This window comes from Pseudorca crassidens, chromosome 16 (genome assembly GCF_039906515.1).
Source record: "Pseudorca crassidens isolate mPseCra1 chromosome 16, mPseCra1.hap1, whole genome shotgun sequence".
NCBI lineage: Eukaryota > Metazoa > Chordata > Mammalia > Artiodactyla > Delphinidae > Pseudorca > Pseudorca crassidens.
In genome coordinates, this window is record NC_090311.1 from 5,993,186 (window position 1) to 6,005,755 (window position 12,570).

At 43.6% G+C, this 12,570-nt stretch overlaps 1 protein-coding gene across 2 annotated transcripts in view; it reads left to right on the top strand.

Moving 5' to 3' along the window:
* Positions 1 to 11,736, top strand: part of C16H10orf90 (chromosome 16 C10orf90 homolog) — a 227,644-nt gene extending 215,908 nt beyond the window's left edge. For both annotated transcript variants that reach the window (XM_067709069.1, XM_067709070.1), the window contains 3 exons: positions 7,330 to 7,393; positions 11,387 to 11,486; positions 11,575 to 11,736. In XM_067709069.1, coding sequence (XP_067565170.1) covers positions 7,330 to 7,393; positions 11,387 to 11,486; positions 11,575 to 11,613 — 203 coding nt within the window. In that variant the 3' untranslated portion in view covers positions 11,614 to 11,736. The remainder of the gene's footprint in view (positions 1 to 7,329; positions 7,394 to 11,386; positions 11,487 to 11,574) is intronic.
* The last annotated feature ends 834 nt before the right edge of the window (positions 11,737 to 12,570 follow it).

The window sequence follows — 12,570 nt, forward strand, 5'->3', positions numbered from 1 at the left end:
TGAAGAGATTATAGTCGAAAACTTCCCTAACATGGGAAAGGAAATAGCCACCCAAGTCCAGGAAGCACAGAGAGTCCCAGGCAGGATAAACCCAAGGAGAAACACACCAAGACACATAGTAATCAAATTGACAAGAATTAAAGGCAAGGAAAAATTATTGAAAGCAACAAGGGGAAAACGACAAATAACGTAGAAGAGAACTCCCATAAGGTTAACAGCTGAATTCTCAGCAGAAACTCTACAAGCCAGAAGGGAGTGGCATGATATATTTAAAGTGATGAAAGGGCAGAACGTACAACCAAGATTACCCAGCAAGGATCTCATTCAGATTTGATGGAGAAATCAAAAGCTTTACAGACAAGCAAAAGCTAAGAGAATTCAGCACCACCAAACCAGCTCTACAACAAATGCTAAAGGAACTTCTCTAAGTGGGAAACACAAGAGAAGAAAAGGACCTACAAAAACAAACCCAAAACAATTAAGAAAATGGTAATAGGAACATACATATCGATAATAACCTTAAATGTGAACGCATTAAATGCTCCAACCAAAAGACACAAGCTTGCTGAATGGATACAAAAACAAGACCCATATATATGCCATCTACAAGAGACCCACTTCAGACCTAGGGACACATACAGACTGAAAGTTAGGGGATGGAAAAAGATATTCCATGAAAATGGAAATCAAAAGAAAGCTGGAGAAGATAAACAAAATTGATTAACCATTAGCCAAACTCATCAAGAAAAAGAGGGAGAAGGACTCAAATGAATAAAATTAGAAATGAAAAAGGAGAAGTTACCACAGACACCACAGAAATACAAAGCATCCTAAGCGACTACTACAAGCAACTCTATGCCAAAAAAATGGACAACGTGGAAGAAATGGACAAATCCTTAGAAAGGTATAAACTTCCAAGACTGAACCAGGGAGAAATAGAAAATATGAACAGACCAATCACAAGTAATGAAATTGAAACTGTGGTAAAAAATCTTCCAACAAACAAAAGTTCAGGACCAGATGACTTCACAGGTGAATGCTATCAAACATTAGAGAAGAGCTCACACCCATTCTTCTCAAACTCTTCCCAAAAATTGCAGAGGAAGGAAAACTCCCAGACTCATTCTATGAGGCCGCCATCACCCTGATACCAAAACCAGACAAACATAGTACAAAAAAAGAAAATTATAGACCAGTATTACTGATGAGTATAGATGCAAAAATCCTCAACAAAATACTAGCAAACAGAATCCAACAACACGTTAAAAGGATCATACACCATGATCAAGTGGGATTTATCCCAGGGATGCAAGGATTCTTCAATATATGCAAATCAATCAATGTGATACACCATATTAACAAATTTTAGAATAAAAACCATATGATCATCTCAATAGATGCAGAAAAAGCTTATGACAAAATTCCACACCCATTTATGATAAAAAACTCTCTGGAAAGTGGGCATAGAGGGGACCTACCTCAACATAATGAAGGCCATATACAACAACCCACAGCAAACATCGTTCTCAATGGTGAAAACCTGAAACCATTTCCTCTAAGATCAGGAACAAGAAAAGGATGTCCACTCTCACCACTATTATTCAACACAGTTTTGGTAGTCCTAGCCACAGCAATCAGAGAAGAAAAAGAAATAAAAGGAATACAAATTAGAAAAGAAGAAGTAAAACTGTCCCTGTTTGCAGATGACATGATACTATATATACAGAATCCTAAAGATGCCACCAGAAAACTACTAGAGCTAATCAATGAATTTGGTAAAGTTGCAGGATCCAAAATTAATGCACAGAAATCTCTTGCATTCCTGTACACTAATGATGAAAAATCAGAAAGAGAAATTAAGGAAACACTCCCATTTACCATTGCAAAAAAGAGAATAAAATACCTAGGAATAAACCTACCTAAGGAGAAAAAAGACCTGTATGCAGAAAACTGTAAGACACTGATGAAAGAAATTAAAGATGATATGAACAGATGGAGAGATATACCATGTTCTTAGATTGCAAGAATCAATATTGTGAAAATGACTATACTACCCAAAGCAATCTAATGATTCAATGCAATCCCTATCAAACTACCAATGGCATTTTTCACGGAACTAGAACAAAAAAATTCACAATTTGTATGGAAACACAAAAGATCCCAAATAGCCAAAGCAATCTTGAGAAAGACAAACGGAGCTGGAGGAATCAGGCTCCCTGACTTCAAACTATACTACAAAGCTACAGTAATCAAGACAGTATGGTCCTGGCACAAAAACAGACATATAGATCAACGGTACAGGATAGAAAGCCCAGAGATAAACCCACACACCTATGGTCACCTTATCTTTGACAAAGGAGGCAAGAATATACAATGGAGAAAAGAGAGCCTCTTCCATAAGTGGTGCTGGGAAAACTGGACAGCTACATGTAAAAGAATGAAATTAGAACACTCCCTAACACCATACACAAAAATAAACTCAAAATGGATTAAAGACCTAAGGATAAGGCCAGACACTATCAAACTCTTAGAGGACAACATAGGCAGAACACTCCATGACATAAATCACATCAAGATCCTTTTCGACCCACCTCCTAGAGAAATGGAAATAAAAACAAAAATAAACAAATGGGACCTAATGAAACTTAAAAGCTTTTGCACAGCAAAGGAAACCATAAACAAGACGAAAAGACAGTCCTCAGAATGGGAGAAAATATTTGCAAATGAAGCAACTGACAAAGGATTAATCTCCAAAATATACAAGCAGCTCATGCAGCTCAATATTAAAAAAACAAACAACCCAATCCAAAAATGGTCAGAAGACCTAAATAGACATTTCTCCAAAGAAGACATACAGATGGCCAACAAACACATGAAAGAGTGCCCAACATCACTAATCATTAGAGAAATGGAAATCAATACTACAGTGAGGTATCACCTCACACCAGTTTGAATGGACATCATCAGAAAATTTTCAAACACCAAATGCTAGAAAGGGTGTGGACACAAGGGAGCCCTCTTGCACTGTTGGTGGGAATGTAAATTGATACAGCCACTATGGAGAACAGTATGAAGGTTCCGTAAAAAAACTAAAAATAGAGCTACCATACGACCCAGCAATCCCACTACTGGGCATATACCCAGAGAAAACCATAATTCAAAGAGACACATGCACCCCAATGTTTATTGCAGCACTACTTAGAATAGCCAGGCTATGGAATCAACCTAAATGCCCATCGACAGACAAATGGATAAAGAAGAAGTGGTACGTATATACAATGGAATATTACTCAGCCATAAAAAGGAATGAAATTTGGTCACTTGTAGAGACGTGGATGGATCTAGAGACTGTCATACAGAGTGAAGTAAGTCAGAAAGAGAAAAATATCGTATACTAACACATATATGTGGAACCTAGAAAAATGGTACAGATGAACCGGTTTGCAGGGCAGAATTAGAGACACTGATGTAGAGAACAAACGTTTGGACACCAAGGGGGGAAGTGGCAGTGGGGGGTGGTGGTGGGATGAATTGGGAGATGGGGATTGACATGTATACACTAATATTTATAAAATAGATAACTAATAAGAACATGCTTATAAAAATAAATAAAATAAAATTTAAAAAAAAAAAAACCCACCTGGCTCTCCATCTCTTACTCTGGAGGAAAACTCAACAGACTTGCAGATCTCCTTAGTAGGCTTGCAAAACCCAACACTGATGCTTCCTGTCGCCTGCTGTTACAGAATGCAAGTTCGTGTGCCTGACCCACAGTTAGGGCAAACAATACCGAAACATAGAGATTTAGTGCAGAGAAAGGTTTATTGCAGGGTTATGCAAGGAGACGGCGGCTCATGCCCCCAAAAAGCCCAGACTCCCCAAAGGGTTTCAGCAAAGCCTTTTTAAAGGCAACCTGAGGGAGGGGTGTGGTTGGTTGTTGCAGATTTCCTGGTGTTGGAATCCTTTGTTCTTGCAGCTGTCGGTGTAGGTCAGGTCACGATGTTCCTGTAAACCTCCAACAAGACAAATGTTAGTCTCTGTTCTGCAAATTTTCATCTCTATATGAACAGAAAAGTATTATACCCTTAAAGGTCAGAGCCTTGAGAATGGGTTTTCCTGTCTATTTCAGGCTATAGGCAACATTCTTAACTCAGAGCAAAAGCAATGGAATACAAAGGTTAAAGTAAAAGAAACATTGCTGATATGGAGTCAGATTCGTTCTTCCCTATTACATGGCGCCCCCTAGAATCATTGGAGATTCTGGTTCAGGTTCCAGTGCCCACGTGTGGGAATCGTGGTTAGACTCTGCAGGCGGTGGTAAGGTGTATAACCTGGGTGGAGAACCACAGTGTCTTTGCTTTACCTCTACTCCCGGCCTGCCTTCTCATGCCCTCATGCCCCCTCCCTCACACTGTATGCACTGTGTCCCGGATCCTTCCTCACTCTTCCCTCTACTGGCCCCCATGGCTGGCTCCTGTGGTCATTTGGGTCATGGTTTAAATAACTGCTCCCTGAGGAGCCTTCCTGACCACCCTGGTCCTCCTTGACCATGTGGCCATGATTCTTTTTCATCACAGCACCTACCTGATACTTTGTAGCTGGTTTGTTAATTATCTGACTCCTTCTTCAATAATGAAGTCTCATGGTGGCAAGATCTTATCATTTTTATTTTCTTCTGAGCATTTCCTGGAGGCATAGTAGTGGCTCATTAAATGTAGGAGGCAGGAAGAAGGAAGAAGAGAAAGGGATTTTGGATTGGTCTCCTGGGAAATGGACCAACACGTGTCAGGGCGACCAAAAGATGAAATCTGCAACCACGGGTTGGTGGCCGTGTTCTGAGGTTGAGGGCATGTGTGGACAGGGCTGGACTGATCTGGACCGAAATCCAGCTCTGCCACTCACTCATTCACTGCATAAACCTGAGCAGGAAACCCTTGGCACTTTGAACTTTGATTTTCCAACCCTAAAATACAAAAGAAATATGAGTATGTCACAGGGTTGGTGTGAAGATCTATGGCGATCCAATAAACACTAGCTGTTTATTATAAGTAGTAATGCTGACCGTCAGGTGTCACCCCGCCCCCTCCCCTCTTCCTGCCGCTTTCCCTCTCAAAGTGCCAAATAGGGTTCTTTTTACTCCAGCGAGGCTGGGAGCCATTAGCGACACACTTGATTATTTCAAACAACTTCCTCCAGGAAGGTAGAGCCTCGCTTTCTTCCTCTCTTCCATCCCATCCAGAAAGCATCCCCACTATCTGTCACATGGGCCTGGTGCTGTTATGAAAACTCAGAATCAACAGCAACCAGCGAGGTGCGGGGTGGAGCCCGCCAGCTGGGGCAGGCCCTCTTGGATACAGACATGCTTGTTTTGCACCTAACGTGGGCTGCTGGGCCCAGAATTGAAACTTGTGCTGAGACACAGCGGGCGGAGAAGAGTTCAGAAAACAAAACAGTGGAGGTGCCAGATAGCTCACGTTTGCTTTTGTTTCCTCTTGGAAGTAAGACCAGAGCTTCATTGTGGTATCAGGTGCTCAAAAGAAACAAATCAAACCGAACCAAAACAAAAACAGAACTAACTTCTGAGGGGAGACCACATACGATTGAACTGAGATTATGGAAATATTGTAAATGCACTTTGTAACGTTTCTGTTCCCTTGGGGTACCGTGCATCTGTTCACGTCACCCTTCCCCTAATCCTGAGTGGCTCCTGAGGAATGCTGGTGCAGACCCAGCGGGGGAGTCTCTGTCGGAGGCTCCTTCTCCCTGCCTCAGTGGGGGTCTTCAGGCGGACGCGTGTTTGCTTGTCCAAGACGCTGACTGCCTTAAGGTGACAGCCCATTTCTTTGGAATGCTGCTGGGATTTTCCTGAGGTCCTGGGCTCTGGCCGGGCCCTGTCTGGAGGGTGAGCAGAGGGCGGGCGCTGGGAGGCGTCTCTGCAGATCAGTCTTCATGGAGACATTGACTCTCCTGGTTCACACGGCCCAGTGCCTTTCTAAACACTGGGGACGTTTTCCCTTCCCTGGGAAAACTCTTCTGATTTCTTTCTCTTTTCTTCTGTTTTTCCTTTGAATCTTGTCTCTGAAGTTGAATAATGGCGCCACCTTTTTCTTTTATGTTTTTAACCAGACAGAATTCAAGTTCAGCCACTGTGTTGTTTCCATCTTGTAAATCGGTAGCTGTGTTACAGTTCCCCAGAGGGGAAGAGATGTCTTCGCATCCACGCCTCTATCCCACCTTCTTGTATATTCCTGGAAAAGTCGGTATATTCTCAAGCCTGAGAAATCTTCGGTGGCTCTGCTGGAGTATTGAGCGAGGGGGGACAGGCCCAGGTGGGGGAGACTCATAGAAACATGGTGGAGTCTTGGCTGGGGGCCACAGGGGGCCCACTCTGCAACTCCCTGATTGAAGGACATCGAGTCACCTGTCTGCTTGTGCTGAATGAAGGCAGGGGAGCTGGTTACCGTCCAGGGGTTGCAGACAGTATGTGTGGCAGCTGCTCAGATGCATCCCCATGCAACAAGCACCCCCATGCAATATTTCTGGGTGCCAGCCTCTTGGCTAACCCGTAGGGCTGAGTCTCATGGGGATTTCAGAGTTATCGCAGAAAGGTATACACTGTTTTTGAAAAAGCACAGACCATTTTCAAGCGTGCCATCTGTAAACATCTTGTGATGAGCAGTATGTACTTTCATTAAAAAAAATTCCAGACTCACAGTCATCTTTAGCCACCGTGTACTTTCTTAAAGGGCACTAGGCAGACATCACTCTTACGTTGTCCGTTACATTTTCTGAGCTTGGAAAGGGCTAATCCCTCCATTAGAAAGGATGCAGAGGCCGGGCATCCCTGATGGAGACTACAATTGTGAGTGAAAGTCCCTGCTCTGAAAGTGTTCTAGCAATTGTGGGAGATTTCCTTGTCCTCAGAGGCACCAAACACCTAGTGTGGAGATATTTTGTGGATGGGATGACCTCACACCCAGGGCCCTGCACCCAGAGCGACACTGAAACACACTTTCGTGCCGCAGTGGCACTACCCCAGTAAACTCTGACTCTTTATTGCTAAATGCGGCATGCAAAGGAGTCACTGACCATAAAGTCGATTAGATGTTAACCTTGAACTTCATGCCCATGTTTAACTGTTCGTTGATTTCAATACAACTGTGCGTGGTGTGTGTGTCTACTGAGTCCTGCTGTGTTTGTAACAGACTGGGCTTAGATTAAGGATGGATAACAGAGAGTGAACTAAGCCCACCACGATGTTTCTCTAGAAATGTGCAACATCTGTACCTTCCGAAATTAATCCTCTGTCCACTTTTTTTTTTTTCCCAGATAACTTGTTCAAACCGAAAGAAAGGTACATTTCAGAGAAGGAGATGCATATGCGATCTAAAAGGTACTCGATTATATTGTGTGCGGTCAAAAAAAGTGGGGGAGGAGGGAGGAGGGATGGCTTGATGGATCCAGGCACTGTCCAGCTGGGCCACTATTTCTAGGTCCACGTTTAAGCTCTGAGGTCTTCTTGGCCGTGGATTTGAAAAGCTGTGGCTGAAAGAAGTGGAGTTGTTGAATCGCGCCTCTGAATGCTAATGTCGTTCTTGGAAAAACCTTAGGAACGTGGTGGGTCTTGGATTCTGAGCCAGTCCTGTAATTGGTCTCTAAGAGATCCCCAGACTCATAACAGGAATGCTTCTGCACTTTCCCATCGTTGCTCTGGGCAGGTGCTGTTTGTCACTGTGAACCTTTGCAGGTAATTTTATGAGGAGGAGAGAAGCTAGGTCTCCTGAGGGCCTTGACAGTGGCAGAGCCTGGAGAAAAGCATCCAGGCTTGGAGGCCGATGGCGCGTGGGGCCAGCGAAGCCACAGAGGGCCACGAGCCGGCCTTTTTGGCACCGCATCGCCGGCGGGCTTGGCGGCCCTGCTGCCCGCAAACTCTCCCTGTCCTGCTTGGCTGGTTGCTATTCTAGACGCCCACTCGTTCTCACCAACACACAAAGGCTGCCATTCTTTCTGAGACCTGGCCTCCCAACCCAAATGTAGTAACTTGACAGAGTTTGCCAAGTTCATCCAAGTAAAATGCCATTAGTTTATAATGAAGTATCTAGTACTGGGAGGACCTATAACAATTTAACCAAATTGATAGCACAGCTTAGAGAAGCCGTTAAAATAGGGAGAATACATTTCTCCCCACTCCCCGCGCAAAATCTCTGCTTCCCCATGACTGTATTGTTTCCGTGACGATTAGCCAACTTTGATTATCTGCAGGGAACCTCTTTGTAAATAAAACAGTAAAAGGAGAAAGGGGAGCATCCCATTAATGACCCACTGCGCAGCTTTCTAACTGGGTTTTTAAAGGGCCACTGGGTTTCAAGACCTGCCGTTGCGGAAGTGCGAAGTTGTGTATACGTCACGCCCAAAGTATTCCTTTTTCCATTTGGTGGAAAATGCAGCCACGTCTTCCCCTCCTGGTCCCTGAGTCCAGAGCTGCTCTTATGGAGACCTGAAATTAAAATGTAGATCTCAAAGCAGCCTTCGTGGACAGAGCATCACCATATCATTCTACTGAGAGGAGACTGAGGCTCTGAGAGGACCGATGGGCAGAGTGATGCTGTTCCCCACACCATGGCTTCCCTGGCTGGAAGCCAGGTCTCCTCAGATGCGGTCAGTAACGGGACTTCCACTCTGCTCTGTGGGCTGTGCCCTGGGTGGGCTCAGACCCCGGTTCTCAGACCTCATGCACCCACAGAATCACACTGGAGCTTCCTTTTCTTTTGTATTCTTTGTTATCAGTTATGTTATTAAATTACATTTTCATTAAAAAAAATTCAAACAGAAGAGAGAGAGCTGAAGTCCCTCGTGACTGACTGGCCCCCCTCCTGCCCCACCTCCCAGCCTTGTACTTTCTCCAGGGACACCGCAGTTATCAGCATCCTATATATCATTCCAGGCCTTTCTCTCTGCCTGAAAATAGACGTTTATTTGTACGTCTATTTAGACGTACAAATTAGAGAACTATTTAGTATCTAATTAGATAACTATTACTAGTTATCTAATTCTTAACCATAAATGGGATCATGCTATATGCAATATTATCTTTCTGTAGCTTCTTTTACTTTGTGTCTGTGAGGTCTTTTTCTATGTCAGAAGACATGGGTGATTCTCCTCATTGATGCAGAGTGGTCCATTGTACAGACGTGCCATAATTTATTGAGGATGTTAAGAAAATACTGCAGCAGAAGCTCCAGGGCTGAGGCCTGGGAATTTTTATCCTAAACTCCCCACAAGATCAGATGGTCAAGATCGGGAAGGTGCGTGTCTGTGGATCCAGAAGGAGTTCCACTGTGGGGCTTTGGGACATGTCAGATTTCCTGCTGACCCTGACAGACTTCTCCTGGTCCCCTCTAGCATTGCTCTTCGATGTGGCAATCGTGTGTTCATTTAGATCATGTCGATGCCCTCAGTGTGCCAGGCACTGTGCCATGTGCCAGCAATTCCCAGGTCACTCTACACTACATGATTGGGGAACAGTGTTGCATGAAGTCAGACAGACCGAGGCTGGACTCCCAGCCCCTCATTCACCAGCCGAGGGACGCCACTGGCCTCCTGACCTCGCTGGGGATGGGTTCCTCACTCCCATAACAGCAGGACACTGGACGGTGTCTCTTCCAACTGTCGTGAGGGCTACCCGGGAAATTCATGTCAGATGGTTAGCCTAGTAAGGAACCCTCTTGCACTGTTGGTGGGAATGTAAATTGGTGCAGCCGCTATGGAGAACAGTATGGAGGTTCCTTTAAAAACTAAAAGCAGAACTACCATATGACCCAACGATCCCACTTCTGAGCATATATTGAGAGAACACCATAATTCGAAAAGACACATGTACCCCAGTGTTCACAGCAGCACTATTCACAGTAGCCAGGATATGGAAGCAACCTCAGTGTCCATTGACAGATGAATGGATAAAGAAGACGTGGTCTACATATGCAACGGAATATTACTCGGCCATAAAAAAGAATGAAATAATGCCATTTGCAGCAACATGGATGGACCCAGAGATGATCATACTAAGTGAAGTAGGTCAGACAGAGAAAGACAGATATCATATGATATCAATTATATGTGGAATCTAAAAAATAATGATAGAAATGAACTTATTTGCAAAACAGAAAGACCCACAGACATAGAAATCAAACTTACGGTTACCAAAGGGGGAAGGACGGGAAGGGTAAATTAGGAGTTTGGGATTAACACATACACACTACTATATATAAAATAGATAACCAACAAGGACCTACTATATAGCACAGGGAACTAGAATCAATACTTTGTAATAATCTATAAAGGAAAAGAATCTGAAAAATAATATATATGTATAACTGAATCACTGCTGTACACCTGAAACTAACATAACATTGTAAATCAGCTATATTTCAATAAAAAATAAATAGATAAAAATTTTTAAAAGGTAAATTCATAAAAAGATTATTAGCCTAGTGCCCTATAACCAAGACAGTGTCACCTGCTAATATTGTCATCATCAATACTTGTATAGTTTGTAATTATTATTTTAAGAGGGCAACATGTTAAACAAATTTTGTCTGGCTTTCAAACATGAGAGAAAATAAAACAAGAGATGTTAATCCAAGTGCCACGTGTACAGCACCCCAAAAGCTCAGGCTACAGTGTCTCTTCTGTGTCTGTGGATTCCAGCAGAAATCTTGTTTGGCATCAGTACATAAACAATTTCTGTAGGGAAGTAAGAAGAAAGGGCCCAGAAGAAGGGTCCCTCAGGCCCTGCTTGTGTCTTGGAAGCTGCTAATTTTACACCAGGACAAGAACATAATATCAATACATATGCCTGAGAGGTATTTGGAAACAGCTTAATTAGGAATGCAGTAGGTAAAGAGGCAGACACACACATATTTTATGTGTGTGTCATTCCAGTACAATTCCTGCTACTTCCATTGATTCGCTGCTCTTTTTCTAAGTCATAGGGAGACAAAAATTGAGTGGCAAAAAGGTATTTGGTAAAAGGTAAGTTTACGCTCAGAGTGGCGAAGCGTAGGTCTAGAATCTCTCATTTTACAAGCAAGTGGTTAATTATCGTAGAAGATGGAGAGACAAGAAAAGTGACTTCTGATTAAACACCCGGCCTCTCCAGCTTTGCCCTGGGTGGGGCTCCATCTGCTGCGTGGCCCCTGCCTGGGCAGTCCCATCTGGAGATGGTCAGGGGAGCCCCGGGTCTTGGGGTCTCACAGATGCGAGGTGGCCCATATGCAGCTGATCGTCCCTTTGAAATGGAAGAGCCTGCTGACAAGAGAGGACACAGATCCACAGCAGACACACGCTATCTCGCTACCATTCAGAATGTTTTCTGAATCTGTTTCAGAATCTATAATAACTTGCCGGAAGTTAGAAAGAAAAAAGAAGAACAAAAGAAAAGGGTGATCTTACAGAGTAACAGACTCCGGGCCGAAGTCTTCAAAAAGGTAATGGCCCGGCCGCCAGCAGGTGTGACGTGTGTGTGGTGCCCAGATGCTGACTCTGAACTTGACTTCTTTGTCTCTAATTCCCTAGCAATTACTGGACCAGCTCCTTCAAAGGAATGCAGTCTAACCACAGGCTGCCCTGCTGACCCTCTACCTGGACCTGGGACGACTTCAAACGCTGGATAAGCCATTAAACTTAGCATTATCTTCATGACGTGAAATACTTATTTTACTTTTGATTTTTTTTTTTTTCATAAAGGAAAGCATAGCTTCCCGAATTGCTGACCCAAACCGAGCAGAAACAAAAACCCTTGAGGAAATGGATCATCAGACCGCAGTGGGGTAATCAACTCAACTGAACCCACTCGATACGGTCCCTTCATTTTTTTTTTACTTCTGAATTTTATCTTTTGCTTCTGGTTTTTCCCCCTACCATTTCCACTCAGGCAGAAAGGTCTTCTGTGCTCAAGCGGGCTTAGATCCCTGGGAGCTGGGGGTTTTTTTTTCATCGAATTTCTAGGACCTAAAATACATCACTTTCAAAATACCAATCTCAACTTCTGCCAGTTCTGCAAACTCCAAATTTGGGAATATCACACAGTATGTTTGCAACCTCTCTGGGTGTGTGTGTCATGTAATACTGAAGGCAAACTTTGGAACTAGGCGGGCGCTCTGCCAGGGGCTGGGGACAAGTGACCTGTTTCTTTGTGACCTGGGGTGATCAGAGCAGCCCTCACTACTCCCACCCTACTCCCAGGACCTGCCTTCGTTTAGCAGAAGAGCCTATTTCCATGGAAGCCATGAGGGCAGAATTGGCTGAAAAAAGTTGTAGGTAACTTCAGTGTTTTCCGTAAACCGTCCAGCCCCCAGAAAGAGCTGTGTTGCTGAAAATGGCCTGATGGCTCCAACTCTAACGTTTGTTCCTCCAAACAATTACAATGTCCATTATTTATAAATGTGCATTTGGGGAGTGAAGAGCAATAGCTTTATCAAAAATGGAAATAAATGCAATTATTACAAAAATTAAAGTATTGCTCTTTTCCGTGTTCTGTGTTATGAACCAAGCAGACAGTACAGATGGTGC